Here is a 16,804-nt window from a genome sequence, read left to right as displayed (position 1 = left end):
CGGCACGCAAGCAATATATATATATATATATATATATATATATATATATATATATATACACATAATGCCCCAACGATATTCAATGAAATGTCTCCGCAAAGATTTTTTTATGCGATATTATTATTTACTGCACCAAACACTCGTGGCATTTTATAATGATGCTTCTTTACAGCGATAGGAAATTAAAAAGTTTTAATTAATTAATAAGATAAATATTACACATATAATATTTTGAAAAATATTTTAATTCCATAAATTTATGCAGCGATCAATCAGTTGCATTGCTCACTTTTCTCTATTTACCAAGCCGCATCGTACAACACAACGAAGAATACATAGCGTTGTGTGACATGGATAAATTTTTCCTACGTGATGAATGAACTTTAATTCATCAGATTTTGCGGACTTGCAGTGAACGAATGTTTGTCACGCCGCGGAATCCATTCGTGCACGTCCACGTTTCTGCAGCGTGCCGAGGAATACATTCGCGGCAATGAAGTCTGTGGGCTATGCCCGTTGTAACTGGCAGCTAAATTAAACTTTGTTTATCAGTCTATAACGATTTTCCATTTTTTATCTCGGCGAACTCCGCGGGCGGACTCCACCTTGCATTAGAAACTGTCCGTTTTCATTCCATCCCTACTGCACAAATTCTAGAATTTTGATTTATCAAAGCTTCCCCCTTTTTTTTTAATTTGTTATGCAAGTTGCACGATGAACTGTATTCGAGTTAGCGCATAAAATGTTTCGTGCCAAAATCATTCGCATGACGTTTCTGGAGCAAGGAGTATTTTCGACATCGTTCGCACGGACTCTTTCGTTTAGGTAAAGCGTAGCGGAATCGACACGGTGCAAGATTAAAAGGTGTCGTGTGCTTGGCAGCTTACCTTGAACGTAGAAAGGTTCGCCACGACGCAGGAGAGGATAGCTTCTCTACCCACTGGGACCGTCACGTTTGTTATTGGTGCGCTGAAGCTCGGTACCTCTGAAACAGGGCGACGTTAAATGCTAAGTGACCCATTAACAGCATTTCGTTATATCGTCTGACCACGCTCGAACGCTATTAAAGCGTATCGGAAGGATAAACGCAAGATCATCATGCTCAGCGATGCTAAAATTTACTTTTAACGCGACTATTCCATTGGTGCGACATTCGGGAATGTAATAAATTTTGTATGATTAAAAGCTTCAATTAACACTTGATTAAATTAATTGCCAAATGAAATGGAATACGTCTGCCTCCGGCGCGTAGAAACGTGACATCGGATCCTGTGTAGCGCGAAAGGATACTAAATTTTCTATCGCGTAATACGATTAATTGTGATTAGTACAATATCAAGGAGCATAATGAATTGAACTTAAATATTATCAAAGAGGGTATAATTAAATTTAAATTGCCAATTAAATTATTCGCCAAACGAAACGGCGCCGCGCCGGCGGCATGTACGCATGGCTCTGACAAGTAATATTACACATAGCATTGAGTTCTGTACGATTCAGTTGGACCCGACAAAACTCAAAGGGCATCGTAGTTAATTTCTAACGCATCAGAAAAAAGAACTCTTTCAGAATCCGCCCGGATGACGCGTCACCCCGCTCATAGCCTAAGTAACTTATTTCCGTTGTTTCGCTGTATCGGCATGCTGCCGAGAATTCAGTGACGCGAAACAGTTTGGTTTCGCGCGACACATCACACACGCGGTAGCAAGCCGCGCGGGCGAGCTACGTTGGCACGTGTGCGCTGAAATATGTCTCCGTATCCATCTCGAAATGTTCACGTTCCTCGACAGGCGCGCCGCGTCTCGCGCTGGAAGTTCTGAATATCATTACGCCGGCGTTCGTCGTTGCCGAGAACACCGCCCGTCCTGCCTGTAACGTGCCGCGCACCGTTACCGGCTCCCATCCTTTTCGCGGCGACAGGGATTATTTAAACAAAGCTATTTATGTCACGTATCACGGGCAAGACAACTCATGCACAATGCGCAATACGTCCGCACACGGGGTATTGCGCCGTCGCTCTCCAACGTGGGAGTGACGTATATTTCGCGTGCAAAAAACAAAAAAATGATGGACCTCTAGTCCCGGTGTTTGATTACGCGCTAAACGACGGAAATCAATCACGACGGATCATAACGAATGGGTCTGCGATGATTTAATCCTCGGAGCAAATATTGCCATGGTACACACGTATTGCGTGAAGAAGGTGGTATCGGAAGAAGGTACCGGGGATTGCGCGAGGCGAAACGGCGAGGAGATCGAGCCTGGAACACGGTGTGCGCCAACAGATAAGCACTGATCCCAATTACACGTTGGAATAGAGCTGTTCCCAAGTTGAGCGGATCATGGATTATTGACTCCATCGCGATTACTCCGCGGTCGCCGGCACAATTGGTAGATCGATACGCCTTCGATCGTCTATGTTTAGCTCAGGACTGAAGCGAAACTAACGGACAAATTTAGTTGGTTTTCACCGCGACAGATTTATCATCCCGCAGATCTCTGCCGTTGCATACATCAGAGAGCCCCGAAATCTTTTCCGATTGAGAATATCGTCCAACTTTGTCATGAATGATATGATATAACGCTACTGAAATAAATTCACAAATTATCCAAGATACTTTTTATAGATATGGATCGATTCACCTGTTTTCTGCGAAAAATGTCGTTTCGTATATATTCCGCGACTTATAAACGCAATTTGTTGATGCTTCACAAACAGGGAATATGCAACGAAAGTAACGGAACATTGAAAAAAAAGATGTGTTTAAATATTAATCGGAAATGCGGAAATGCGGAAATGCAAGCCTGCGATACTCGCGATACGATCGTCTCGATCAAGAGCCAGAAGCTACGGTAACTTTCTTTTCGTCCGCTAACATGCAATCTCTGCCGATCGAAGCAACTCGACGCACCTGCGATCCGCCGCTGTGGACTCGGGGAAATTGAATTCAGCTAGGAAAGCTAGCCCGGGTCGGTCGAGTGCTCGCAGACACATGTAATACCATCAGGAGCGGACCAGTGAGAATGAAATTGCGAACCATATCATCCCTTGAATAGTTCGAAATGGTAATTACAGTTTGGTAAATATCATGTTAACAGTAGCCAAGAAGACGATAATCGTAACGTATTTATATCATTGGTGGTATCTTTGACTCCGCTTTAATGAGCGCAGCCAATTTAGCTGCGCTCTTAAAAAAATCGTCTGCTCGTCGCGACAAAACAGCGAAATATTTGATGCGATCTACCATCGTGGCGGAGTCTCAATTTATCGTCCATAAGATTCGCGCTAGTCGAGACAGCCGCGTGAAGCGTCCGTAGGATACAATACACAAAATTAATCAAACGCCTTGATCCGATTCTATTCAGCGCGAAACGGCGCGTGTCGAGAGCACGAGATCGTAGCCATCGTCGCTCTGTCACTTCTAGAGGACTGAATGGCGGAAATAGATTCGGAACAGCGCTGAGTGATCGCGCGGCCCACCAATGATTAATCGGGGTGCTCTCCGGCGGAATAGAATTATTGTGTCGCGACAACAATAAATGACACACGCACAATCACAGCGCCGCCGGCCTCTTGTTGCCGGCAGTCTGGCCTGGTCTGGCCTGGTCTGGCCTGGCCGTCACTTCGACACTCGTTCGCCGTGCATTGTTTTATTTCCGGACGAGAGGGCGGACCTAGCCGCGGCGCAGTCTGCTCGATCCCTGCAACACCCGTCGCGACCGGTAGATAAACGCTTTTCTCACAGGTACGGGGAACGAAACGACATACCAATTTGCTGATCGTGACGAAAAAAAAAGAGTGAGAGAGAGGAGGGGGAGAACCTCTTGTCCCGAACTACTTCCGCTCGCATTATTCCGCGGTCCGTTCGGTACGTGATTCGTTCAAAAAGCTTTAATCCCATCGCCGCTGCTTTTCACTTAATTGCTTTTTCTATGTTACTCGCAGGAGTTATTACGTTAACTCCCCCGAGTTAAACAAGGAAAGCCGGTCAGGCAAAATAATCACAATGTAGAAAGAATTAACGAGTTTTCATTCCACCCGAACCTCATTTTGCGCCTATGACGTACAATGTCCGCTCGCAAAATCGCCTTTATATTGTTTTCTATCAGTGTCAGCTTTAATCGATTTGACCGCGACGCGCGTGCTCACAGGTTCGTGAGCGGTACAGACTGAAAAAGAATCGTGTCGTATAAATGTCATGGGATAGGCGATTTAATATACCAGCCAGATTTCGGCTAAAGAGAGCGGCGTTTAGACATTTGTCGAGAAAACGTTCGAAAAATTTATTTTTCGAGCGAAGCGAATGCCATTCCGTGGCGATAAAGCCACGCACGTGGCGCACGAGATAAAGCGAATATGAATTTGACGCATCCATATTCGTCGGAGTTTTCGTAGAATCGTTACAAACTGTTGAAATAGCCAGCTTGGAAAATATTTCCTTTTAGAACGGTCAGCAATGTCGCCTGACGCACAGACGTGGAACGACATTTTTATTTGTGAGTAGAAAAAAAAATAAAACAGATACAGAAAACGCGATTCGAATAGGCCGATGGAGTTACCGTCAGTTCCACCACTTTATTCGGCTTCTCTGCCCATTCACGTATTACTTTCAGTTGTTGAATTTGATTAATTGGAATAACATTTCGGAACGCGAGAAAGTGCTCAAACTGCAACGTAAACCGAAGCGCAGCGAGAGAGGCAGCGCAAAAACATTTTTCCAAATATCTCATAGTTTACTTGCACACGTTGTTAAGTATACGAACCTCGCAATCCCGCACAATGGACAGTGAGTGTGTAGCGCGAATCAATTTTTGCGGCGAATAAATTGCTGAAATATATACACCACCGCGCTGATTATCATGTTTTATCGAATATACAATTTGCAATAAATTAGCATAGAGTTGTATGCCGCTTGATAATTAGGCGCGTGATCGTAATAATATTGAAAGATTCAATAATTATTATCAGATAAATTATCAGTACTTTAATCGATAAATATCCAGCATCGAAATAAGGGGGAAACGCCTAAGGAGAGGTTTTTAGGAGGTAGGCGATCATGCGTAGAATCTAGAATTGTGCGATGTGCCCTGTATCGAATTCTTCACACCCTGGAGTACGGCCACTCCGGGGTGTCTCCTTCTCCTGGACAGACGATGGCCGTATGGTATCGTCATTCCTGGAGTGAGCATTGTGAAGATTTTCCTCTTCTTCGTAAACAAAAAAAATGGTATAAAATTCTTATTGTTAATCTGTTATCGATGGATGCTAGATAATTTTGATAGAAGCATGATAATTTCATGGACCGATGGTAAGAGCAAACGGGAGCAAGATAAACGTCATTGGCCCAGCAAGAGTCACTTCAAACGCTTATGGCGTTATAGACACAAAGGGAAATTATGGAAACAAATGCAATAAGCATTCATCATTCATGAATATCGGACCGTATAAACTAATTTTAATGAATTAATGATATTAAATTTTGTGAGAGAGACAGCGTATTCTTTATGCACGCGGCAAACAGATTTCTTAATAAGTAATTTGAAAAAGACAATTACTCGTTTAAACAAAATCATTTGTTTTCATCAAAAAATATACATACGGGTATCAGTATATCTCGCTATAAATACATTATCAAATTATGAGTATTTTCAGCGCGCAATCACTGCGTAATTACAGTATCGCGTGCATAATATCCATTCACACGATTTGTGATATGTATAAATATATTAATGAACCGCGATACACCCTCCCACTGCGTCCTTCTTTCTCTTAATCTACATTAATTACTCTACATTAATTGCTCTAATATAATTCGCTGGCTCGCTGTAATTTATAGAACGCAATAATGCCAATTTTCTTAATACTGAGCAACTTTAATTCTGCTGAAAAAGAAGAATGGGGTTAAAGGTTGTAATAATATTAGTAGCTCATAATGTTACAACGGTGCAATACGACGTTGTAGTGATTAAATTTGATCAAAGACCTGTTATCATGGTGATAACTTTGATTGTATATGACGTTCCTAATCAAGAGATTCATTTCGAGAGTCTATATTAATTATCCTAATAAAGGATCTGGATCAAGAAGCAGACAGCAGACGTAACCCTAGGGGTAATGAAATGTACACACTGGGACATATTATATTAACCGAGCATACGAACTGACGGTAATTTACGGATACAAACGGCATGCAACTTGAAACTACGATGACATAATTATTCGCACTAATTTTGCGGCAGTTGCACATTTCCGAGTGGAATACCAAGTGCATGAAAGATTACATCTGTTATATTTTATCCTTTGATGCAAAAGCGTCATGCTTTTATCTTTAGCTTTTGGACACTTTTAATTATATAATATATTAACCTGTGAGTGTGTTTCAATAAGTGTTATAGTTATAAAAAGTGTAATGCGTCCATTTCGAAACTGTTGCGTACGAAAAAGTTGGTTTTAATTAATTTGCCTTGGATGCTGCATAAAAATATTGCGTAGAGAGCCCTTTGTACCCTGCGCTCTCTGGCACAAAACTGATGTAAAATATGAGACCGGCGTGTACCCAACTTACATTTCATGAAAATATCACCCATCGCGCGTGCTTTGTATCTGATCTCCACTTTTAAGAGTACCATAAAATTCAGCAAAGCAATTATTTAAAGGACTTTTATGCCAAGTACTTAACATATTTCCTGATAAACGAAGTCGCGTTTTTTATTATGGGGGTATATAGAAATCGTAAGATGAAGAAAGAGATATGAGAGCAGGGGTAATAAAGTTCACGGAAAGAGAGCAGTTAACTACCATGTTACTTCGATCTTCAAGATATATTTTAATTAATGCAACGATAAAAAATAAGTTTAAAATAAAATGATGCTTGCTGTGGGAAAACATGTGTCCAATCTTTTACTTTTAAATCTTACGTGTATTTTTTTTCCGATAAAACTAAAGTGGCAAATTTCATGGGACTCATCATGTCAATCATATTAATCCTCAAGTTTTTAAACTCCCAGTGTAATTTTATATTGATAAGCTACATTTAATTCCCAGTAGCCTGCTTTTATGCGACGCTTTAAGGATACTTATCCTATTAACTCTTGGTCTCCCGGGCAGTCAGCCGGGGCTTGGCACGTACCACATGGATATTTAAAAAGGATGAGTCTGCTTTAAAAATCATCTCTAATGCAAGCGGAAGAGTGTTTCTTCATAGATCAATTTGTTACTAATGAACCGCTTGAGAGAGAGATGCCAGAATTTCCAAATTGTAGGAAAAGGACCGGAGTGCATTGCGCGAAAACTTTCCAGAGTAAGAGCGTCGCTACGAACTCCGCCGGTCGAATTGAAGGCAAACGTTAATTAAATGAATGAAGTCAAATCAAATTTGTATGCTCAAATGGCACCTCGATAAAAGCTATTAGAATATGAACGACAGTCAATCGAACTTTCGATATTGTTTTCTAGAAGGGTAATGCGTTGCATTATCACGCACAGAGGAAGAATTAATTAGAAAAATTAATATGTTAACATAAATTAATAGAAATTCATACTTTTATTTCAATTTACGTCGAATTTCTACGCAATTAAATGTAAAAGCAGTGCAATTAATTTTAGGTAACGTTATAAAATTGCTAGTTAAACTCGAAACGTTAACTGTACGTCGTCGAAATAGCGTTCATATGTACCTCATTGATTACCTTCAACCACGCGAATATAATCTGACTACAAAGGAGTCAAATTTCGCAACGCTTCGCGCTAGTTACATGCATATCAGACATGCTACGCTCTGCATATCCTGATTTGACAGGTATCCGAATTAATCGACACCTAGCTAGGCGATGTCCACGGTTATCCGACAAACTATCAATCCACGAAGTACACGTATGCCATACTGCCGACTATCCGTAAACTGCACCGTAGAATAGTAGCGTCTAACGATACCACAAGTTTAATGTTCTCATGCGAGAAATACACAAGTATTCCACAACATTATATATTCCGGAATGCACCAAATGTCTTTGCTAAAATTTACATAATCATGTAAAAAATCGATAGCAAATAACAGAAACAGATTTAAACTTAATTAAAATTTTATCTAATTTTATGGTAAAGTTTTATTTAAACTCACATTTGCTACCATAGAAAGATCATCTGTTTCTGTCATTTTTTAAATAATATTATCTGAACGTATATTATCTGAACGTTTTTTATATAATTTGTCGAGTTATCTAATTAAATTTAAAAATTACGATTTAATATATACATGTACATTTTATATATTGTTATAAATGATAGATAATTTGTATATGTATGTAGGAAATGTTCATTATTCATGTATAAAATAAAGTCACAAAATCTAAAATTGAAATACTACATAATACGTCAAATATATATAAACGAAAGACATAAGAGGATAATATCAATTTCGATAAAACACGGTCAAATAAACATTGATTAAAGATGATTATTAAATTCTATGCTAATAATAAGATTTATAAAAAATTAAAAAATCTGATATTTATAACCATGATAGGATTATATATCGATTTTTTCTTACCTAATTTTATCGGATTTTGTAAGCACAGAGATTATAAATATATCTTTAATTTATCATTCAGAAACGAATAAGTAACGATGTGCTCCTTAATAGCATCGTACATATGAAAAGTCAATTTGCATATAAGAATATCATTCAAATACAATATTCAGGGCGCGCTACTTATACTTGCATTATGCTATATAGCTTCAGTTTATAATACATCAGGCTGATTATAACTCTAATAATCCGTTATTCTCGTTTACCTCAGTAATACTCGCGTCACGTGGTTTCTAAACTCCATACGTAGCTCGTAATATTCGACTGTGCCATTTCAGAACTTGCCGAATGTAGGATACGTGCCAGCTAATGATACTCCCTCGTGTGCCAGTCGAAGTGGGTTATCCGAAGTGGCTCGTTAAACCGTATTCTATTTCGCTTTAAGTAGAACCGCGGCCCTTTGACTATCACCGGTAAATACCGCGTAAACCATTTCTGCTAATATGTTTTGTGACGAAACGTGTTGGGAGCCATTTGCTTACCCGGCGTACTCGCTTAATTAATTAGCTTTTGCGTTCCATTGTGTGTATCATGTTACGCAGAAATCTCTGTTAGCTCCCTGCTATTGTAAGGGAGGGCTGTATTCGCCTTAGATACTTTACATTTACGTTACTTCTCAACCACAAATTATAATTGTTTAGAAGTGATTAATTTCGATATTTAATTAATTATTCAACACGTACGAAGTTAACGAACTGCTTTACAGTATTTATTATATAAATGATCCCTCATTGAACATATGCAAAATTTAGCATTAAATTGTTACAAACAATGATTAACTCTTTATTTAGATATCGCGCTGTTAATAAATGTGCACTGTATTGATTTTACGACTAATGCTAATGAACGGCCTGTGTGTGATCGGATTTAAATGAAGTATTCTATGGCGTACCATCGATTGAAACGGATACTCTCGGGACAAATGATCAGTCCAATTTTAACCTGAGGTACTTTCTTTTCTTTACGAGCCGTAATTAAATACGCGCGGAGATCGGTATCCGCATTAATGCTATTTCAGTAGTTGGCGGAAACTCGACTATTTAATGAAAAATTCCGTTACGTCGCAATCATGCGATCTTTCAACGACAACGGACATGTTTCGCGTATCCGGAGACGCCCCTTTAAGATATCGAACGGCTCTTAATGACGTTAAACGCCATCCGTAAGAATTCCGAGGAGGAAAATTCGTTTGACTATCTAATGCAATTCGCTGCTGATTCTATTGAAGATTTGAATACGCACCGACGCTTTCTATACCGCATGTGCCGTAGATTACCACAGAAGAGAAGCTGTGTAGCTTTTTCCACTTTGAGGGATAAAAATGTTTAAGATGGATTAAATCAGAAAATAATTTCAAGTCCTTTTGAAACGTTTTTCTCTCTATATTCTATTGCGTGATTAAATAACTAATAATAAATAATAAATATTTCAATACTTTTTGTGATTTTAATCACTTCCAATATAAATATATCCTACGCCAGAGAAATATTTTTTTGCTTTCAACAAACTTTAATATTAAATTTCAAAATACATAGAATATACGTTTTGTTTAAACTTAAAAATTTTATTTTGAATAACATAACGAGACGTGTGATAAAAATGAAAAAATGTTGCTGTTAATATTTTACGTCAGAAACATTTAGGAACACATTCTACGCTTAATATTAAATAATTTATTTAATCTAATAATGTTCCAAATATTAATATGCGTATAAATTAAAGTAGCGTGTCGCATCAATAACGATCGTCATAATTCCCTAATTTGTTAATTGATTTATCATGTATTATTCGTGATATAAAACTAACAGAATCGTGAATTAGCGGCGTTAATTAAAGCAAACACAGACACAGGGCTTTTACGGTTTGTCCGAATATTTGCTGTTGGCGCTAATCAAATTCTCTTCAATCGAATTCTCTGCAATCACGTAAACCTGGATCAAATATAAAAAAAAAATGTGTTATCGACTAATAATACAATTTTTAAAATTATTTAAAAACTAGATAAATTGTAAAGATGTTTTGCACATGCACAGCAAGCGTTTTCATTATTCTTGCATGAGTTGACATTGTTTATACTTGCTGCACAAATTAATAACTTTGTGTAAAATATAGATTGCAAAATTCTTTGATGCCGCAGTGTTAATATCAATAAATCCGAGTGACTGAAATCCCTGTTTCGAACGCGATTTCTGAACTTTGCGACAGATTTACGATCATATTGATTCACGGTACAGATTTATGTTGCACATAGTGATAAATTATGGATTAAAAAAAGAACATAGTAAAAATAGAATAGTACAATTTTTGCGGACTGAAAAACGAGATTTTATATCAGAAAGTTTTACTAATAAGAGAAAAAATTGGTTTACATTCTATTACATTTGAGAAGTATTTGTTCCGTAAAAATTCATCAAATTAGGTATAACATGACATTGAAATAAAGTTTTAGTCGGTGTGCTCGATCATTACTTTCGGAATCTTTCAAGAAAATTTACAATTCGCACGAGAAACGAACGAACGAACGAACGAAGGAACGAAGTTCGTCTTAATAGAAGTCCGTCCTCGGACTTATCGGCTCCGTGTAGAATTATGGCAGGAATAACAATCACAATAGTTCATTTACATATCAAGCCGAGTTGGAAATTTTGTTCGGCCGTGCTCAAATTTAGTTTCCGAGGAAAACGACCCTTTCGTACAATAGCAAAGTTAATCCACATTTACCGCGATATTTATCGAGGCAAATTTTGTGACGCCGCACTTTAATCACTTCAAACTATTATTGTAGACCAACGGAAAGTAAGATTAAATTGAAGGTGTCGGACAATACAGCGTCGTCTACGAACACAACTTTCAATTTTAATGAACATTCGCGACTTCCTAAAAGACAATAAGTACGTTTTCCAGCGAGTACTAATATATCCTGATTTCTGTTTATTAAAATGTAAAAGGAACATTTTTTACAATTAATAATATCAAATAGAAATTAATTAATTAAGTCATTTTCGTTGATCATTAATTAAATAATTTTGTAATTATCATTTTATGCCGTATTTTCTCTCGGACTATATACAATTTTGTAAAAGAACCAATAAAAGCATCCAATAAAATTCAATATAAAATTCAATATAATACTGATATTACAAATTATTTATGGATTAAATTAATGGCATGCGTACTTTTTACTTGCTCGAGGCCACTTTCAATAGTGCTTGATTTCGAAAATGAAACATTTAGATAGCTAGCACATCAAAATGTCGGCTCTATTTGTCGAATAAAGTTGTTGCTGACAAAGCTTCTCAATTGCCACCATTCTTCAGCACGAACAAACAAGAGGAACGCATTACGCGAGACCATGTTCGTCCATCTGCTGCGTCTTTCAACCACCACCACCACCACGAAATCTATTAAATGAACTTTGAATGAAATTCACTATTAATTCGATTTTATATTACATTGAGAGAATTAGTCATAGAATATCATAATCATTTCTTTTTTTACAAAATGTCTTTTCTGATATCACTGATCTTTCAATTTTTTTAGAGAATGTATACGCTTTCTTATTTTTTTCTTAATTTTTGAATTTATCTTTATTTTATAATTTTATTAATTTTTCTGTTAGGTTACAAAAATATTAGTAATTATATCGATATTTACGAATTTAATAAAAATATTTCAGGAGATATTTAATTTTAAAAGACAATTGATTTTTTTAAGCAAAATTAATTTTATTTTTGTAGCAAATTAGCGATGCCTTGCAAATGATCAAATTATGATAAAAAATTATCTTTAGTTTTCGGGACCAAGATCACGACCTTAGAAACATGCCTTCTTGTACATATTTGTGCTCAGTTGCCAAATAAGCGCGACGTCTATTTCACATAATTGCCGAAATAAAAATTTTAATCTTATTTCGAAGCATCGGCCGCATGTCACGTTACATTTGTAACTTAATAGTAGCATATTTTGGCAATACATATATGCGATTGTGATCTACCCCCGTGGCGATTTCGGACTACTGTGTATCAGTTTCGGTCAGGTTATCTCTTGTTAGTATATAATGTGTACAACACGTACGTAATGTAATGATATTCAGTGAGGCATACCCTACGTGGAAATGTTTGTAAATGACACTAGTCAGATAATTTTGCTGTCCCGCTTTCAATGTAAATATGGAATGCAATCTGTTCTCGCCCTACAACGAATCGGATGGATAATCCATTCATCCGATACGTGAACCCGTACACAGGATGGCACAGCGCGTGATGGATTTACGCGATCCTACAACAAACGTGCTAATCCGACTAATCGATGATCCGCCGTTTTCCGCTTTTGGAATAACAGACATTTTCCGCGCACGCGAATAAATCCGCATTCGGTCGCAAGCAAGTAATGCGACCGCGCAATATTAAAAATTATGTGAAATATCTGATATTAAAGCTACGCGAGGTGGCATTAATCGTGAATTATTTCGTAAATCCAGACACAAATGTAATTAGGCGTGTTATTTGCCGCTAGCTCTCAGCGGCGTCAACCGATTTCGTATTTTAATTATTTCTCTAGTGGCACTACGTGCTTTACTAAACTCGTAATACATTACAAATTTTCCGCACAGGTAACATGTGCCTTCCAAATGCGCAACGTTTCAAATAATACAATTTATATGATAAATGCGATATTCTAACGTTTACCATTTTGCACTATATTTAAAATAATATTTTCAATTATATAAAAATTAATAGAAATTAAGTTCTTCATTATTCTGATGTATTTATTTAATTATATAATTTAAATGTAACAATGCTTTTGGTATCGTCGTTAAAATTAGTTGCTAATTACTTTGAACAAATTTATTAACTGTGTCGATTGTTTTGTATTTTATGTTCATCATCACGTTATTACGTAACATAAACAATTTATTCTTTTCTCTTCTCCCCTTGTAGAAATATCAATATTAAGCTTAAATTATATAATGTGTGAAACTGAAGCGCGTTTATACTATATTGCATGCTCTATTAATCTTTGGAAGGCGTTGATTAAAGGACCAGAAATGCAACTGCAAGAGTCAAAGCTTGAGCTAAATGCACATCAAAGGTACCAATACACGTACAGAAAATCTCTTTTGGCGTTTGCCAGACGACAAGTAAATAGTGAGAGATAAAATTAAAGTAAATCTACCATATAAAGTTGAATATTACGCGATATTCCCACGGAATTTCATTTAAATTTCCTTCTTCAAATGATGTGTATGTTTGAAGGCATTAAAATAATTATGTACATACATTACTATTATATTTTATTGATATATAATACAAATGCATATATTACTTTTGCATTTTTCATTTGTATAAAGCAACAAAGACAACATTTATATATTAGGTAAAACACTATTTTTTTCTTTTTAACAGCTATAGAATTCTTGTTATTTAACATTAGTAATTTTATCTTAAACAGGAGAATGCATTTATCTATCAATACATTACTCTGCAGTAACAAGATTGAGAATTTCTTTATCAAAGGAATGCAATTTTTCCGTTCTTACGTCTCACTGAATTCACTTTCTAACCGAGTAAAAGAATCTTGATGTCCAATCAAGCGAACTTCCAGCCAGAGCGCGCGGCTTTAAATGCTCCGCGTTATATTTTTATTTAAATCGCTTTTGCCATCGATAAAAAAGAAAATGCAGCGAAATCGCCATAAATTACGATTTGCAGAAATTAGCGTTAGTGCCTTTATTGTGCCTTAAAAACTTTTTTCCAAGTTATAGAGAAAGGACTACTAAAAGTCCAATCTATAACGAAATATCGCGTCTTGTTAATCGGGATGTTCCCTGTCGTACCGCGAAGAAAACGTACGTAGAGAAATATCGTTTACACGAAATGGATTGCAAAACGATCGACATTGCTCCAAATTCAACGAAAATTCGTCGAGAAGCCTGAAAGTTAAGTCGACATTCTTGCAGACACAGTTTTTCTTTCCATTTGAGTAAGAAAGCGGTATTCATTGAGTGTATGCCACGCTCGAGCGACGACGCGTCTTTCTGCGACCACTTTTCTTTTCGGGCAGAGCCGAGAGATGGAAAGTACACACAGACACATACACAACCCACACGCACGCACACATACATACAGTTTGCAGATCGATGAAGGCCTCGGGCGCGAGATGATCCATCTTGCTCGCGGCACTAAATTGCATCTGCGTAGTTTCATACGGACGTGAGTATTTACTAGAGATTCGGATTCTTCAAGGCACGATTCCTTTTTGCACTTATGCAACCAGAAACGAAAGTATACGCCTGGAAAATTCAAGCTTGTAACTTTTCTATTGGATTCGTTTGATCCGTTGCGCTGAATTTACAAACGTTTTTTGTCTCCATTCCTTTTCCCCGCGTCGAGTTAAGAGAACTCTCTCGAGCAAATTTAATATTCCAGTTTTTGTCTGACCGAGTAACCCGACGCGCGGTGTTATTTCGATCCTATCATATCTTACATATGAGCAGATAAACTGGAAGATAGTCGAAACCGTCATGAAAGTAAACCGTCTGAATTCGTAGACCGGACCTGACTCTACCGGCGGAAATCAACATGCTTCCCACCAACGGCCATTCCCGTATCCCGGCTGATCTCGCTTCAGATCGCGTTCTATATCCTCGAGATCGTCCTAGGAATGTTATTACCGGTCGTAATCCACAACGTGCGGAATATCAGACCCGGACCAACAGCCCACTAAAGCCTCCTTTAACCATCGTCCCCAGGAGACCGCTGTTACTTTTCCTTCTCTCTTCGTTTCTCTGTCCGTGCAGTAAGCGAGCCACCACTACCGCACTCACGCTGCAATTATATACGGTATTCCCTTATTCCCGCTAAAAGCTGGAATAAGAGAATTTCCGCTTCGTTAATAACACTTTATAACGCGAGAATTTCTGCCGGACTTATGAAGAGCCACCGTGTGATTTTCGCTAATTCGAAACCCATTCGTAAATGCACGATGCTCTTATCAAGTCAGTTTAAGTTGCTTTATTTTTTTTTGTTCCCCTCTTTTCGAATGCGCTTGTTTAGCGATTCCAAATATTTGAGTCGCGCACCGATTGAATATTCACGGACGTAAAGACGGATATGCAAGGCGGAACGACACGGATTGTGAAGCGGCGCGATGTAGGTACGGCCCCCACGAGTGCCTTTACACTGGCGAGCAATAAATCTGCCTTTAGATTCCTGTCGAAACGCCAGACAATTTGTCGTGTGTCACTGCCTTACAGTAGCAAGCCACTTTTCCTTGCGTAACGCCCCTCTATTCTTGATGCTTCGCCCTGTAAATCTTGCGCCGAGCAGACCGGGAGAAGCTCGGTTTTATACCCGGTAATGGCAGCTACAGAATCATGCGATTTTCAAAGACATTCCCCCAGCCTACTCTTGACAAAGATTAATTAGGAATTATCACGCTCAATAAAAACGAAATCTCTTTTTGCACATAAATGAAATATTCTAATATTTTATTAAGCCCAAACTTTTAATTACTATTTTAATTAGTCTCATTAATAATGTATGCTGTGTTAACATTAGCAGTTTTTCCTCGACTACAAATATTTCAACAAAGTTTTCAAGCAAACTGAATGGTTATCATACTTTTTCACAATATTAATTGTTAAAATGAAATATGCTACCAATTTCAGAGAGAAAGCTCTTTTATAAATTACATTTTTAATATTATTATATTATTTCTTGAGATTTCTAATGTTTTTGTATGAATAATTATTAACACGTAATTTTACTAAATAATTTTTATGGATTTAATTAATCCTCACATGTGCGATAAAAAAAACACGTAAAATCATTTTCCTAAGAATAAAACACAGCACTAGAAACGTCGCTTCAAGCCCGACAAATTACTGGATGGACTTTTCAATCTGCGGAAGTGCAGCGGCTCGATCCGGTCTACCTTCTTGATGTAACCAAAGAGATAGAACAGAAGAAGGCTCAAACGACTAAGGAAAAATCTATATCTCGTACATACCTGAAGGCTCGCAACAGAAACACTAGCTGTGAGCTTTTTCTGAGCGCTTTGCGCTTTGAGAAGCTATAATAAAAACGGTTCCGTGTGTATGTGTTGTAAATGGGTCGCTCGTCTTTAAAGATGAAAGAAAATGGATAAAAATATCTAATTGTACATATTTATAAAGGAATATTATTTCTGAAGAATAATAACATGTCGAGAAATAA

At 37.4% G+C, this 16,804-nt stretch overlaps 1 protein-coding gene across 1 annotated transcript in view; it reads right to left on the bottom strand.

Moving 5' to 3' along the window:
* The window catches only part of LOC105195719 (neurotrimin), a 131,068-nt gene that overhangs the window by 40,819 nt on the left and 73,445 nt on the right, over positions 1-16,804 (bottom strand). The window contains exon 2 of the mRNA XM_011161274.3: positions 888-985. Within this exon, the coding sequence (XP_011159576.2) occupies positions 888-985 (98 nt within the window). The remainder of the gene's footprint in view (positions 1-887; positions 986-16,804) is intronic.

Source organism: Solenopsis invicta, chromosome 4, assembly GCF_016802725.1.
Source record: "Solenopsis invicta isolate M01_SB chromosome 4, UNIL_Sinv_3.0, whole genome shotgun sequence".
Taxonomy (NCBI): Eukaryota; Metazoa; Arthropoda; class Insecta; order Hymenoptera; family Formicidae; genus Solenopsis; species Solenopsis invicta.
Note: the sequence above shows the minus strand (reverse complement) of the source record. Positions and strands in the feature narration are given on the sequence as shown.